The 16,750-nt window shown below is 41.0% G+C and overlaps 1 protein-coding gene across 3 annotated transcripts in view; it reads right to left on the bottom strand.

The window, feature by feature from the left end:
- The window catches only part of TMTC3 (transmembrane O-mannosyltransferase targeting cadherins 3), a 47,087-nt gene that overhangs the window by 29,469 nt on the left and 868 nt on the right, over positions 1–16,750 (bottom strand). Inside the window, exons 2-8 of one of the 3 annotated variants that reach the window (XM_081331649.1) lie at positions 12,104–12,210; positions 9,452–9,486; positions 8,500–8,558; positions 6,929–7,053; positions 3,207–3,420; positions 2,286–2,504; positions 522–621 (exon numbers count right to left, since the gene is read on the bottom strand). In XM_081331649.1, the coding sequence (XP_081187775.1) occupies positions 522–621; positions 2,286–2,504; positions 3,207–3,395 (508 nt within the window). In that variant the 5' untranslated portion in view covers positions 3,396–3,420; positions 6,929–7,053; positions 8,500–8,558; positions 9,452–9,486; positions 12,104–12,210. Of the gene's footprint in view, positions 1–521; positions 622–2,285; positions 2,505–3,206; positions 3,421–6,928; positions 7,054–8,499; positions 8,559–9,451; positions 9,583–12,103; positions 12,211–16,750 lie in introns of all 3 variants that reach the window. The other 2 variants (XM_081331648.1, XM_081331650.1) reach the window with 2 other exon arrangements.

Below are 16,750 nucleotides of genomic sequence, written 5' to 3'. Positions count from 1 at the left end.
GTCTTGCCAGATGGTTTGTTGAAGCCTGACCACATTTTATAGCTATTTAAGAATAGAACTAACATCTTATACTGTAACAGTCAATTGTAGATGCCATGCCAAGGTATAGTTCTCTAATCTGGTGCCTTTCAGAGGCCTCGCCACAATTTCCAAAATCCTATCACCTTTGCTCTCATTTCCTTAAATTAGGCTTGGGCTACCTTTTACAGATGTGGGCTTTCCTTAAAAATATTTTTTTATTGTGAGACATGTAGTGGCAGAGTTGCAGTAAGGAATGATTGATTCCAGTGCTAAGGGTATGATTTGGATATCTCTCTCTCTGGTACCTCATATGCTTTCATTTTAATATATGCTTCACTCTTATCCATAGAACATGAGAAAAGGAAGGGATAGATCTGAATTGACTTGTTACACAGTGATTTGAAATCACACAAACCACTGCAGCTTCCCTGTCCAGGCTTTAAATAACTACGTTGAGGGTGGGGAGGATGAATTATTGACCACTCATTTGTTTGCTTTACCTATTGTGTTTTCTGGTCCTCTGGATCTGGTATAGGACAGAAAAGCAGCTAGAAAAAAGATTGAGGAGAGAAGTTCTGCTCTGCCCACCACACCAGTTACCTAAATAAAAGATATAGCAAAAGAAATTATTTAAACAAAATGAGATAAAGGATTAAATGGATCAAATTTTTTTTTAGATATATTTGTATTAGAGTTCTGACCTTCCATTGTTTTGATGAAATATGCAAGGACAGAATTAGACTGCCATCATGTGGCTAAATAAGGAAGTGCCCATATTCTAAATTAGCATAAGTAAAACAAAGGCACTCTGTGTCAAGCCCAACTCCTGTTGACTTACATTAACACATCCAGGGACTTTTCCTGACTAATATAGAAGTGATTGCCCTTGCCTTTTTCCAGGGTGCTTTTCCAACTCGCAGCCCTGATCCCCAGGTTAATCAGGGCTGACTTATCCCAAAGGAGATTTTTCACAAAGCAACTGGAATTTCTTGTTTTCCTTTGAAGATGATTCGCTTCTCATCCAAGAAGCTTCTTCAGCTCTGACTGGATGGCAGGAAATGGAAGGATTTATACTTCTTGCAGACAGCTGGTCATTTGCATTCTTTTAGAGAGTCGTTGAGGCTACCTGTAGGTATATTGGTGTCGTCTGGGTCATCTGAGTAGTGCAAATGGGTGTGCAGCCTTCTTGGAACTGCTGAAAGGACTGTGTTGTTAGACTGGAGATAGATGTTGTTGTATCTCTCTCCCTCTATTGAGAGAGTGCTGTTCAATTTTGACATAGATGGCCTTTTTGACCCCTCTTTCAAACCAGTGGTCCTCTCTGTCCAAAATGTGGACTTTGCTGTCTTCAAAAGAGTGGCCTTTGTCTTTTAAATGCAGATGGACTGCTGAATCTTGTCCTGATGGGTTTGTTCTCCTATGATGTGCCATACGTTTATTAAGTTGTTGTTTTGTTCCCCCAATGTATAGAACTGCACATAGCTCACTCCAGGATTTATATTTATCAAATGACCAGTTGTCTGCAAGGAATATAAACCATTCCCCACCATCCAGTCAGAGCTGAAGAATCTTCTTGGATGAGAAGCGAAACTTCTTCAAGAAAAACAAGAAGGTCCAATTGCCTCATGAAAAAGCATCTTTGGGATAATTATGACCTGGATGACTGAGAATCTGCATAGACAGGGCTGACTTGCTTGGTTTTAACTTGCAGAACGTAGGAAGAAAGCAAGTTGCCATATCAGAGATGTTTTATTTTTAGTCAAGAGTGAATTTTGAGGAAAAATGGGCATCATCCCAAACAAATGTGACTTGGAATAAACTTTTCTTTCTTTTTCTTTCTTTCTTTCTTTCTTTCTTTCTTTCTTTCTTTCTTTCTTTCTTTCTTTTTTCTTTGACATAAATGGATGGGTGGGAAAGAGAAAATAGAGTAAGAAGTGACTGGCTCATTCAGAGACCAATAATGAAGGAAAATGTTGATTGTTTGGTGAGTATGTGCTTAGAAAATGGCAGTTCCCTCCCTAAAGCGCACTTCAAATGCATTAACACAACCATGTACCACATATAAAAATTTAATAAATATTAATAAATAATCTGGAAGGATAGGTTTAAACATAGATGCATTTGAGAATAAAAATCCCCTTATTTTAACATTTTTTCTTCCATTTATTTAAATTGTTTTCTACTATCATCACCCTGCATTGTTTCCCTACATTATTTAAGAACTCTCCAGAGTCTGAACTAGCAAGATTTTTAAATTTACTTACGGCTTCAGTATGTATGGGATGTACTGCGAATAGTAAAGATGCAACCAAACTGCTTTTGTTGTCTAAGAAAAGCTTACAAACTTTGAGGAAGATGATGCAAACAATTGCATGGAAGATGACATTCAGGAAATGGTAAGAAATAGCATTTAATTCACTGAACAGATAGTTCAAACGAAATGTGAAGACAGTGAGCGGTCGATACGACTTATGACTTCTCTCCTAAAAGACACGCCAAAGAAATAAAGAACATCACATAGACGAAAAGGAATGAAAGCTATTGGTAAAATCTAAAAAAAGTTTTAGAAGCCTAAACAAGCAGTATATAAGTCTTCCCCCTTAAAGATCATGCTAAACAAACACCCAGGTAGCCAAACTAGGCCAATCTGTTCAGATCAACCTCTACCTCTCATCATATACACACTGCACAAATCCACTCCTTTGAACATTGCTAAGAATGCAAGATTACATTATATTTTGTCTCTTTAAACATTCAAAATAATATGAATAGGAGTTTTGGAAAAATTGCCAATGTCCTTCTGAGCCTTGGGTGCACTCATGTTAATTTTGTTTGCTCAAAAATGTTATCAAATCTTCTACCACAAGTTCTCTGTGTATGACAAGAGTCTACTTGCTCATTTCAATTTTTTTCTGCTATATGCTGAAGGTTTATTAGAACAACAGAGGAATATGCATTCCTGAATTTCAGATAATCTAGTTTGAATTACATTGATTTTTCCTGTAGTCTTTAATATCTTGATGATCAAGATTTGTATCCTGGTCATCCTATATATTGTAAAATAAAATTAATAGAAAATAAAATATCATTTTTTTAAAAATATCACTGAAGGCTGAAATGAAATTTTTGAAGTTCAGAATAGGTCTACGCATTGGTTCAATACTTTATAAAAATGCTTGTACTACCTCAGACATGGGTGTTCCCCAGAAGTCATTCAAAAAAAGATTCTTAATTGGAACTGAAGGATGCAAATCTTTATTGTCCAAAATGGCAGAAACATCGTCAAAAACAAAGCCACAAAATAGACTGTTCCAGTAGCAAACGGCCACTACTCCAAATATTAGTGCAAATTCCTTTGGGCTAGCATAAGCCATCTTCTCCAGAACTCACACAAACTATCTGTAAAACAAATTTTTAAACATCTGCTTCCATCAACATAAATATACACAGTGAAGATTAACTGAAAACCGGAAGATTACTGCTTATCTATATAAGTAAATAAAACTCTTTTCACACAAAAATGGACAAATTTTAGTATAACAGCTGCAGCTTTATATCCTAGCAATACTGCTTGCTGGTTTCACTAGCTTGAACACAGATTTCAAAAAGTGCTAACATCTGGTATTTTGCTAATTATGGTTTTGGAAAAAAAACAGTTCAAAAACTTGGGCTGGTTCATAACTGCTTAGAAGAGAATCATCTATTCCAATAATACTTTCAGTAATGCTTTGGGGGGAAAAAAGAAGGAAAGCTACTACCTTATACAAGCCTACACACTGAGCTTCACTTCTAAGAGATTTGCATAGGTTTGTATTGTTAGTCTCAGGAATTATAATATCCTAATTCCTTCTCTTCCAATGACAACAAAAGAAAGTTTTGACTTCAAAAGAAATAGCATGTTATCCTTAGGGACCAAATCACCTACTCTGAACTGAGTTACCTTTCTTTGAACTGAGATATCTTTCCTACAAATATTAATTTCTCTTTTAAGAGTTAATACTCTTAAAATTAACTGTCTCCTTACCAGGTTGCTGGCCAAAGCTATGGGCACCCAAATACATATAACACATTTCCTATACATTGGAATAAATAGCAAGGGGGAAAAGAGCATCAGGTAATTATAGATAAAAAATTAAAATCAGATGTATTACTTATGGATCAGAAAGTAACATGTAGAATTTACAATGGAAATGTATATCCTTTGAAAACATTTTACAGGTAATCCCCGAGTTACGAGCATTCACTTAACGCTCGTTCGAAGTTACGCAACAAGTGCCCCCTAGTGTTTACGAGCAAATCCCAAAATCACGAATATTGCAGCACCACAGTTGTTCGCCCTTATGAATGACTACAGAGGCTCTACAACATTCACCTGATTCCCCCCCACACTCCCTACAACTGCTTCCCCCTCCCTTCCTGCCACACCAGATATACATTCACCTTGCAAAATCTGTCTCCTCTCTGCCACAGTTTCTTTCCTTTTGAGGGAGAGTTGGCTTGAAAATGCTTTTTGCACCGACAATGGAAACTCCTGGGTGCTGTAATATCGCACGAGTTCAAACACAAACACATCACGCCCCCCCCAAAGCTTCCATTCTTGGGGGGTGGATTGTTTGCTTTGTTTGCATGTCTATGGGGCAAAGCATGGAATTGGAGTCAGCCGGATGCAGGGACCAATGCTGTCCGTTGCCTGGGTGTGCTGCTTGCTCGTGTGCGCTGGCCTTAGTTTGAGGGCAAAAACGAAGCCTTCAACTGAGTGGGGAGGCATTTCGGAGCCAGGTCCCTGCACCTGCATCTAAGCCGCTGCTGCCGCCAGTCATAGCAGCCATGAACCCCCTCCCCAGTCAGCCACACACCCCGCCCGACCTAATCCTTGTCTGACTGGCTGGCTGGCACAAATCCTAACCACTCTTCTCCTTGTCAATCTCTCCACTCAAGCGGTGGCAGCGGCTTGAGTTTCTCGGCCCTATTTGAGTGGAAGAAAGTGGAGACCCGGATGTGCTGCTCGCTCCTGTGTGACAGCCTTATTGAGAGCAATGCCTCTGCTGCACCTCCACTTTTTTCCACTCAGAGCCAAGGAACTCAAGCTGCTGGTGGCTGCAGCCACCTGAATGGCCATCATCCCCTCTCCCCAGTCACTCACCCCGCCCGAACTACTTGTTGCCTGATGAGCCGGCTGACACAAATCCTGACCGCTCTTCTCCTTATCGTCCTTGGCAATCAAGTGATGGCGGCAACAGAGACTGCAAGCTCCACGTGGCTGCCAGTGCACACTTAGAAATGGAGCAAAAGGTTTCTCAAGTGCCCCATTCCAGGCATACAGAGCTTGCAGTCTCTGTCAGGTTTCCATTCAGATAAAAAGTGTTTCAGCGCTTATGGAGCACTTCAAAACACAGGGATATGCTGTATTTTGAAGCACTCCATAGGCACTGAAACACTTTTTATCCGAATGGAAACCTGACAGAAGCTCCGCATGACTGCCAGTGGGGTGTTTGAGAAACGGAGCATTTCGCTCCATTTCTAAGTGTGCCTATGCATGCAGATGGAGCTCCCCAAGATATCAGTTCTGATGAAAATTGTTCCAGCAGTGGCAGAAAGGGGTTGGGGGCAGGAGCAGGAGATACGTCACTGCAAACACTGTGAGAGATCAGGCTCCCATTCTCTGCAAAAGAACATCGGTGCCTGAACTCGTGCAATATTACAGGCACCCAGGAGCTTCCATTGACTCTCCTCTCCCTCAAAGGCAGAAACTGCGGCAGAGAGGAGACAGATCTTTTCAAGGTAAGTGAGTACAACGTGGCAGGAAGGGAGGGGGAAGCATGAAATATCTTAGTGGGTCGGGGAGGCCTTGGGGGTCCTGTTCCATCACTATGGCCTTCCCCAACGAGATATCTCATGTTCACTTAGCGAGCACGAGCATCTTAATGAGCAGGGAGAGATCTTGTTGAAGGTACGAGATTCAATCCCGTAGGCTCCATTCCATTTGTAATTCAAGGACTACCTGTATTGTGAAAGATACTATATTAATCTACCAATATAATAATAATACTTGTTAGATTGCTGTAGGTCTTTCAGTACTTGTCAGCTAAGTACTATAGCATAAGTATTTTTGTAAAGTTTATAGGTCCTATTAAACAGATTAAAAATTTTAAGTTGACTTATTAAAACATAAGACTGTTTACTATGGATGGACCTTTCAGACCATATAAATCTTTAACCTACTAGTAAGTGCTGACATCTTGGCATCCATTGAACTATAGCAACTGTTGATACTCTTTCTGGATGAAGTATCGAAATCAAAATCCTTACTCTCTCCAGTGAATCAGCAATTGCTGAAAATGTATGGGCATTTGGAACTACGGTAGTTGTACTGATTGTAACCAAATAAAATACAACAGTTCTTCACATGAAAAAATATTAGAAGACAAATATATCTTGCCAGAGGATCCTTTGCTTAAAAGTGAAAAATCATATTAGTCTGAAAATGCTTGTTATGAATATGTTTCTTCTACCTTAGCTAGAAGGTAATCACTTATATAAAATTATATAAACTCAGTCTCCAAAGAAAGGCGAGAATTATGGTCTCTTAAATTTATTACCTGATTGTTCTATCTCACAATAACAGAATATCAAAATGTACATATAGAGAAAAAGGCATTTTCTTTTACAGAATGACATCAACCACCGTTATAAAAATAGTTTTCAAAAGGATTGTACAAAGATTTGATCAGTAATCTTGATTTAACATTTTGATTTGATCTGCTCACCAAGATTTTTATGCTTGAATTAAAATAATAATGCACAATGCAAAACAATTCAGTCATGCATTTTATCTTAGAATTAAGCAACGATTAAAGAAGAATTAGGGATGAGTATCCAAAAATCAACATTTTTATAAAACATTTACCTTATCAGTCAAGCATATTTTTTTCATTTATGCATTTTCTTCATGAGGAGCCATTTCTAAAATCTTTTTTTTCCAATCTGTGGTACTATCAGTAAGTGATCTGTTACAGTGTTTATGGATCTTTACTAGAATAAAGAGAAAGGAAAATAAGACCAGTCTTAGGATATATATTTAGATCAATTTCATTTAAGCCACCATAACTCAGTTATCTTAAACTGTTGGAAGTGCAGAATATACCCACTCTTAAACTACGCAAAATATTGCATGACAATATTAAGATTATCCAAGAAAATAAACTGAGCAATACTTGTGTTTAAGCCAGTTCTAATATTAATGGTGTCGTTTAGTGACTTCAATTGATTCCTGTAAAATGGTCACAGAGAAACACAGTCGCTAAGTAAACCATGAGACACTGTGTGTATTGAGATAGAAACATAGAGGGAGATGCCTAGAAGATCACTGGTTGCTGCAATCTCAGTCAGATAAAGATCTCTCATACAGTGTCCTATGGCTGACCCCCTTTCTCCATTTTTTGCCCTCTCATAGTGTAGAGAGATTATTTAAACAAGCCATCTCTTACTGAGTTGTTTTCTCCCCAGCTCAGCCTCTCCTAACCACAAGTTAACAAGCTCAACTGTGACCTTAATTAGTTGATTAGAACCCTCCTTCTGTAAATGATTAGACCTTAAGCCAATCTCACCCTTATTGCTAACTGGAAGAGACCGGTCCAGTTCAAATATAAGAGTGTCAGGTTTTCATTAGAAGCTCAGTATGAAGCAACCTTACACATATACTAAGAATGGCTTCCTTACTGTTTCTACTGTCTACAAAGCTTATTGTTAAGCCTAGGAGATGATTTTCTGCTTTGGCAGTAAGCAGTACTGAATGAAAAAGATCTCATGTGCATACCCAAATATCATATATCTATCACCATCAACTATTACTTTACTACCCCTGTTGCTCACATTCCTCTCCATTGCTTTATCCATCATTTAAAAATGACAAATTAATGACATGATTTCAAAGAGCTTTGCTTTTAAAGGAAGAATGCTTAGTGAAAGGGCTGTGGTTCACGACAGAGTATAAACTTTGTATGCGAAAGTCTCCCAAACTTTTCAGTGTCTACATTTTGCAAGTAATAGATGACATGTAAAACCTCTCCCTTGGAGCCATAAGAATATTGCCAGGTATAGTAAACAATAATGGATTAGCAGCAAGTCCTATATAACTGATGAACTATCAAATATATTCTAAGTGTGATTCACAGTGACCAGCTGGGGGAAAAAAACAGTATATAAAAATAAGAACAAATCTAAATGTCTTTTCCAAAGGGTCCAAACCACCTTGTGTAGTAAAAACACAAAAAGTACAGTTGAAAAACTAAGTTGATCTTCATTTTGAGTAGAAAAAAGTAGGAATTTTGTGAGAGCCAACAGAAGCAACTTGGTTCAATTTACACATATAATTTGGCTTAAAACAATGAGTTTTTCTTGGTGTACATTTTTTAAACACAACCCAAATAAGTTATACAAGACACTTCACTATTATCTTTGCCCACTCACTGAGAGTACCTGTGCATGTGAATAGGGTATCTCTGTGCAATAGAAAGGAAAAATGTAGGCAGATGTACCTGGAAGGATAGAAGGTAAGGATATATGTGTGTGTGTGTGTGTGTGTGTGTGTGTGTGTGTGTGTGTGTATACATACAGACACATACATACATACATATATATGTGTGTGTGTGTGTGTACACACACACACACACACACACACAAACACATACATACTAAGGAAAACAGGGGGGAAAAGTCCCCAGCTTAATTTCTTTTCTATATTTAATTGTTCATAGAAAGCAGTAGAAAAAATCCATAACCCATTAGGCAGAACTATTCTTTTTCTGTCAAGAAACAAAACAGTTTTAGAATACAGAAAATACAAAAAGAAATCATGCAGGGTTATTATGCAGAGTAACATGAACATTCAAAAACCAAAATCTAATATCTATTAAAGGGGACAAGATACAAGTCCTATAACAAATAAAACCCTCTTCTAAATGGGCTTTCTTACAGCAAGTGTAGGGTAATGTGATTATTCTTACCCTATTTTATGTATTTTTCAGGTTTTATCTGTACTCCTGCCCACAAATCCTATCAATGCCATAGCATGGAAGAATACACATTAGTTTCCTCCCATGTAATGGGGTTGTAATACCCCATTTGGTTACATAGGGCGATCACACTGCAAATATCTAGATATCCATGAGATGGCAGCAAAGAGAAAGGGAAAATGCAAGTGCTCAACTGAATTTCCCATTCCTGGATAGCCAGAGTACAGGAATTGAAAAGGCTAGTCAATTTCCCACTGTTCCACAATCAACCAGAAAGGCAGACATGTGTACAGTACATGCTCAAATAAACATACTTATTTTTCTGTATATTACTATGTTTGGGTACCTGAATATCAAACTATCCATGAATTCCCGACCAAAAGTAACATTTTATATAAATTTATGTTCTAACTTACCTGGATTATTCATATTTTTTTTCTTTAGATTAGTTCTGAAAAACACAAGTAAAGACAATCCAGCTCATATCACATGGTTGTTATTGTGGGGAATACAGGAGGAAGATGATGTGTTGGATAATGTTCACTGGCTTGAGTTATTTGTAAAAATAATAAAGGTGGGGTACAAATAAATAAATGAGATAAGCATGTATAACTAACATATTTAGATCTGATCCTGTTAGCTCATCTTCAAATGATTTTCCAATGCATCCTTAGTAAAAGGAGGTAATTTAATTCTTTTAACGTTTTACAAGTTTTTTTTAATACCTCCTTTATTTTTATAAATAACTCAAGGCGGCATACACACCTAATATTCTTCCTATTTTCCCACAACAACAACCCTGTGAGATGACTGACAGAGAGTGACTGGCCAAGTCCAGCTAGCTTTCAAGCCCAACATGGGTGGGATTTATTGGGGTTTTTTAAAGGTTTCATCGATCAATTCTATTCCTGAAAGTATTTTCGGCCCGTAAAGTGGAAACATTTTATTGCATATGAATAGTGACTTTAAGCACATCTTAAAATCATGTGGTGGTGTTTAAATGTCTGAATTCTTTGCAGCTGCTCAAGATTCCAGAATACTGTAATTCCTGATAGTCTCATTCTACATGAGCCTGTCCAATTTCTAGGTATTCCTGGTCTGTCTCCTCTGCTCTTACATACCAGAGGAATCTCTTTACAGAAAAGTAACATAAATTCACAAAATGAGTGACATATCAATGTAATAATAAAATAATAAAATTTGTGATGAGAAAAAAGGGGGCAGAAAGGTGTTTTTATAAACTCAGTTGCAAAGCTAAATATTCAACGGCAGAGGTCTTACACTGCAGCTTAAATGGTATATTAAACCAACCATGTCTTTCTATTTCCCTTAAGTAATCCAATATTGCTGAATGCTCAAATAGGGCATACGGTACCATCCTTCACCTATCACAGTGTTGGGAAACCTTTTAGAGACCGAGTGCCCAAAACCCACCCATCCCCGCCCTGCCTGCTCCAGCCCGCCTGCCCCCTGGCCCGCCCGCCCACAGGGGCACCCACCGCCTCCATGGCCCGCTGCAGATGGCCCAGGTGGCCCTGCAGCGCCATGGCAGCCACACCCTCCGCCTGCACCCATCATCTGTGCATGACAGGGCGCAAGGGTGGAGTCTTGTCCCTGCTGCCCGGCTGCCATGTCCTTGGCTGCGCTGCTCCGTGTGGGCCGCACTTGGGGGCGACTCTCCTCCGGGGGAACTGCTGGTGAGGAGGGGACTGCGGGCAAGGCAGGGCTGGGGCAACAGTGCGCGTGCCCACAAAGAGGGCTCTGAGTGCCACATCTGGCGCATGTGCCATAGGTTTACCACCACTGACCTATCAGATACAGTCACTAAAATCCAGATAAATATAGTATAATTGCTGCCAGACACACAAGTAATGAATAAGCATTGGCTCCAATTTTATAAATCACCAACAGATGACAGTACCAACACACTAGAAACCCTGATGTGTTTTCAGTTCCTATTTTTTCTTTACAGATGAGAAAAAATTGTGTTGTCATTGAAACTAAACATGCAGTGAGTACTGGTTAGTGTGCTTTAGGCAATGCATTGTGATTGAATTTTTGACAGCTAATTAAAATTTACTGCATAATACTGATTGATGACAATGACTATTAATATAAGCACTGTGCGTAGCTGGGCCCTCAAAAGTGTAAAGATGGTGAACTAGGAAGAGCTGATATGTTTGATCAAGAATAAATGAACAACCTGTAACAGCAACCCACAAGTTTTATATGAGCAATGTCAATGAACTGATTGAGCACAATCAGTAGATTATGGAAAGGAAAATTGCTGTCGAGCTTGGCATTTCATAGAATATGTGTTGTTGAATATTAGAAAGTTTGTGCTAGATGGGTTCCTTGTATGCTGATGAGAAAGATGAGCACTTTGAAACTATAAAAATGGAGGTGAGGAATTTCTACATAAAATGACAGACAACCAAAACATGGGCACTTCGTTATGACACAGACATAAAGCATCAGTCCATGGAATACTGCCATAAAACTTCTCCACCAAGGAAAAAAAAAAAAACCTCTAGGCCACAGGTCTGCAACCCGCGGCTCCAGAGCCGCATGCGGCTCTTTCAGCCGTCTCCTGCGGCTCCCAGTCCTCTGCCATGTGCAGTCCCCCCCAAAAAAAAGTGGGACTAAAAAACTTCAACCAATCAATTCAAATATGCACAGTAGGTGCATATCTCACCTTGGCTCCACTCTTCAGTCAAACCCTGTTCTGCACATGCGCGCATGTATGCACATGCGCATACATTTTTTGCGGCTCCCAGTTTTTCCTTTTGTGAGGGAACCGGTTCTGAGTGGCTCTTTCACTGTTTCAGGTTGCTGACCCCTGCTCTAGGCTTTGGTAGAAAAACTCATGGGTACAAGTTTTTGGGAATGCAGATGGTGTTATTCATAAGGATTTCCTCATGATATATCTGGGTGACACTCAAAACTTTGAAACAATTAAGCGGAGTTTGGAAGGATAACACAAGAAACAAATTTGTTGCAACATAACCTTAGGCCACACACCTCACAAGCCACCAAGAGACAATTGCAAAGTGGGATCTAAATCTTACCTCATATCACATAAGGTTCAGAATCCATGCCATGTGACTTCCAAAGTGAAAGGAGTATCTTTGTGGGTATCTAACTCAAATGAAGTGCTGGAAGGAATTGTCAAGACCTGATTGAAAAGACAAAGTATGGAGTTCTTTGTGATGACTTTAAGAAACTATTCCACTATTGCCAGAAGTATGCAACAAATGGGGACAATGTGAAATAGTGAATCAAGTAACTAAAGAGCTGAGGAAAATGGTAGTTGTAAAATAACCCCATTTAAACTAAAGTTATGGAAGGAGGCATTGCTTCTAATTAAATTCTTATATTTTTTAAAAATAGTTGAATGCGCTCTTACAATATGCCTCTTTTGGTGAGACCCAAAAGAAGCATCTGAAGGCAACCTGTAGTAGTAATCTTCTAAAGCAGACATGTCAAACTCGCAACATCACGTGACATTGCACAACATATCGGGATAGTTTTGCCATTGCCGGCAATGGGGTGGGCGCGGCTTCCTCATGACGCATCCAGCCCGTGGTAAGGTAATATCTTACTATCCTGTTCTAATATCTTACTATCCTGTTCTTACTATCCTCTGTCCTCTCCCTTATTATCATATAGTTTGTTTTTTTGGGATAGCTGTACAGATTTCTGAACAAAACTTTTACCAACTATGATCTTGGTGGGGGCTTTCCATTTATTATGCCCCTGTCATGGACCGATCATCACCTCCTGCGGCTGGTCTTCCATTTTGCCACCCCTCGCCGTGGAGGTACGGAGCCAACTAGATGGTACCGCCCCAGACGCCTAATGGATCCTGAGAGATTCCAAGCGGCGCTGGGGTCTCCACCTGCCTCCATTGCTCACAGCTCGGCGGATGCCTTAGTGGAAGCCTGGGAAAGGGCAGCCACTGAGGCACTCGACCGGGTTGTACCCTTGCGGCCCCTGACCCGGCGCAGATCCCAGCGAGCTCCATGGTTCTCCGCGGAGCTCCGGGAGATGAAGCGTCGGAAACGGGGCCTAGAGAGCTGCTGGAGGTCCAGCCGATCTGAACCCGACCGATTGCGGTTAAGAACCTATATTAGGTCTTATCTCGCTGCGATGAGGGAGGCGAGGTGTAATTACTTCTCCACCCTCATCGCGTCCGCAGATAATCGCCCGGCCGCCTTGTTTAGGGTGACTCGCTCCCTTCTTAATCAGGAGGTGAGGGAGGATCCCTTGCAGGGTCGTGCCGAGGAGTTTGGTCAACATCTGTCGGATAAAATCGCTCGGATTCGGACCGGTTTGGACTCCAGCTGGGCAGAGTCTGACGATCAGGACACGGGCGGTCTTGTCAATGTTATCTGGGAGGAGTTTGATTCTGTGACCCCTGATGAAGTGGACAGGATTATGGGGAAGCTGAGTTCCACCACATGTTTATTGGACCCGTGCCCTTCTTGGCTGGTTTATGCAGCTAGGGAGAGGACACGAGGCTGGCTCCAGGCGGTTATATCTGCTTCTTTGAGTGAGGGTTATTTCCCCACCATCTTGAAGGAGGCGGTGGTGAGACCTCTCCTCAAGAAGCCTGCCTTGGACCCAGCTGTATTGAACAACTTTCGTCCAGTCTCCAACCTTCGCTTTCTTGCGAAGGTTGTTGAGAGTGTGGTGGCGCATCAGCTCCCTCTGGTCCTGGATGAAGCGGATTATCTGGACCCTTACCAATCGGGTTTCAGGCCCGGGCACAGCACGGAGACGGCATTGGTCGCTCTGGTGAATGATCTCTGGAGGGCTCGGGATAGGGGGTATTCCTCTGTCCTAGTCCTATTAGACCTCTCGGCGGCTTTCGATACCATCGACCATGGTATCCTGCTGCAGCGTCTCAGGGGATTGGGAGTGGGAGGCACGGTTTTTCAGTGGTTCTCCTCCTATCTCCTGGGACGCTCGCAGTCGGTGTTGGCAGGGGGGCAGAGGTCGACCCCTAGGACTCTCGCTTGTGGAGTTCCTCAGGGGTCGGTCCTCTCGCCTCTCCTGTTCAACATCTATATGAAACCGCTGGGTGAGATCATTCGTGGTTTTGGAGTTGGGTATCATCAATATGCTGATGATACCCAACTTTTTATTTCGACCCCAAACCACCCCAGTGATGCCCTCGCTGTGATGTCCCGTTGCCTGGAGGCGGTTCGGGTCTGGATGGGGAGGAACAGACTTCAACTCAACCCTGACAAGACTGAGTGGCTGTACATTCCGGCTTCCCGAGACACCTGGGATGTTCCACCTCTTTCTATGGGGGGTGAGCTTTTACCCCCTGTGGATAGGGCTCGCAACTTGGGAGTCCTCCTAGATTCACGACTCACTTTGGAGGATCACATAGTGGCCGTGACTAGGGGGGCTTTTGCCCAGGTTCGCCTGGTGCGCCAGTTGCGGCCCTATCTGGACCGGGAGGCCTTGTGTACGGTCACTCATGCGCTCGTGACCTCTCGCCTAGACTACTGTAACGCTCTCTACATGGGACTTCCCTTGAAGACTACTCGGAGGCTCCAACTGGTACAGAATGCGGCCGCGAGAGTTGTCTTGGGAGTTTCCCGGTACTCCCATGTTACACCTTTGCTCCGTGAGCTGCATTGGTTACCAGTTGTCTTCCGGGTAAGGTTCAAGGTTTTGGTTATGATCTTTAAGTCCCTACATGGCATGGGTCCGCGATACCTCGAGGACCACCTGCTGCCGGCGTCGACTCCCCTCCGCCCTGTGCGCGCCCACAGAGAGGGCCTCCTCAGGGTGCCTCCTGTCAAGGAATGTCGACTGGTGGCCCCCAGGGGGAGGGCCTTCTCTGTGGGTGCTCCGGCGTTATGGAACCAACTGCCGGTTGAGCTCCGGATGGCATCAGACCTCCGATCCTTCCGTCGCGGGTTGAAGACCCATTTATTTGAACTAGCGGGTCTGGCCTGATGGGGGTACTTGGGTTTTTTATTGGTTTGTTTTATTATTCTGGTTTTAACTTGGACATTAATTTAATTATCTTTTAATGTTTGTACTGTTGTTTATATTTATGCCCTGTGAACCGCCCTGAGTCCCTTTGGGAGAAGGGCGGTATAAAAATCTCAATAAATCTTAAATCTTAAATCTCTATTTCTATTTTTTAGAATTTCTATGGGTCAAGAATAATTTGCATAAGATTACATTGATAAGAAGCTTTTGGACTCCAAACATTACAAATTCTTTTTAGAGTAAACAATAAAATCAGATGGGGCAGGGAGTCTGGTAGTATAATGTGCATTCATGCCAGACTACAGTACTTGTTCCAAGAAGATATCCATGATTTGTCTTTTCATTTCTCCTTTAAAAAATTCTACTAAATTTCAAAACATCTTTAATGTGGCATGTAAAGCTTTTTTTTCCCCAATTTCCACTGGGGAAGTGAAAGCCTTTGGGTTCATGTAGAACAGACCAAAAGTAATTGAACTGTATCTTGAATATTCTATACAGCTATAAAGTACCCCTGCCCCCAAAGGCAATCAACTCTATAGTACTGGAATTGAGAAATATGCTATTTTTGTACTGACTGTTAGGTGTTCTAAACTGCATTAATTGCTTCAACATTTTACATATGCAGATAATTAGCTATGTAACCATCTGCCTGATTGTTAAAAAATGTACTGATGGGGCAGCTGTAATTTGCTTATTGGCATTTAGGACAGAACATGAATGGCTGATGTATGTATCCAGAATATTTATATAAAGCACTGATGCTGTTCTATATAGAATCAAGCATTTGGTTCAACTATTACGGTAACTAATATTGTTGATGGTGGTACGATCCCCCCCCTAGTATTTCAGGCAGAACTTTCCTAGGATTTCATAGGCAACCTTTTCAACCTAACTATATACTGTATCACTTTTTGGTTTGGTTTTGATTTTGTACCTTTAAGTCAGTGTTGGTGGTGATTGCCTGTACAAGTCCCTACAATTTTCTTGGCCATATTTTTGGAAGTTTGCCTTCTTCCTGGAGAGACAATGACTAGCCGGAAGTTCAACCAGTTGGCTTCACATACTGTATAAAGTAGGATTAGAGTTGTTATTGTCCTGGTTTCTAGCCTGGTACCTTAACCATTAGTCCAAACTGGCTCTCTACATTGAACTAAAGCCCCCAAATTCTTTTCTGTTGAACTTTATCTCTAATTATTTCATGGATATTTCCAGGTAGCTAACTTGGCACCAGTTAAAAAATAGTTAGTCATTAGTTTCTTTGGGGATTCTCTCCCCACCCCCTCCTCAATTTCCCAGTCTAGCCTACATTCCTTAGTCTCCCACTTAGGTACAAATCAGAGCTCAACCTCTTTAAAGGTTTCTTTTAGTTAAGAGCAAAATCAGCCAGCTCCAATTATTTGCTAAGGCCTTAATAACTACAGCTTTTATATTTTCCAGGCTTATAAAGAAGCTAACAACTGAATAAATATGAATAAAGAGAATGTTACAAGAAAAAGTTGCACACTGTTTGAAAATGTAGCAAGATAGAACAATGGAGTCCAATATATGAGAATGAAATAAGGAGCCCAAGATAGACAAAATGTCTGTGTGTGGGAAAAGAAATCCAGTAGTCAGAACAACTTTTACATAAACATATCAGATTCATGCCAATATGAATACTGTAAAATACACACGCCACTGAAATCTAAATTGTATTCAAGAGT

The sequence above is a fragment of the Vipera berus genome (genome assembly GCF_964194415.1).
Source record: "Vipera berus genome assembly, chromosome: 6".
In the NCBI taxonomy this organism is placed as follows: domain Eukaryota; kingdom Metazoa; phylum Chordata; class Lepidosauria; order Squamata; family Viperidae; genus Vipera; species Vipera berus.
The sequence above is the reverse complement of the archived record's forward strand: the minus strand, read 5'-3'. Positions and strand labels throughout refer to the sequence as shown.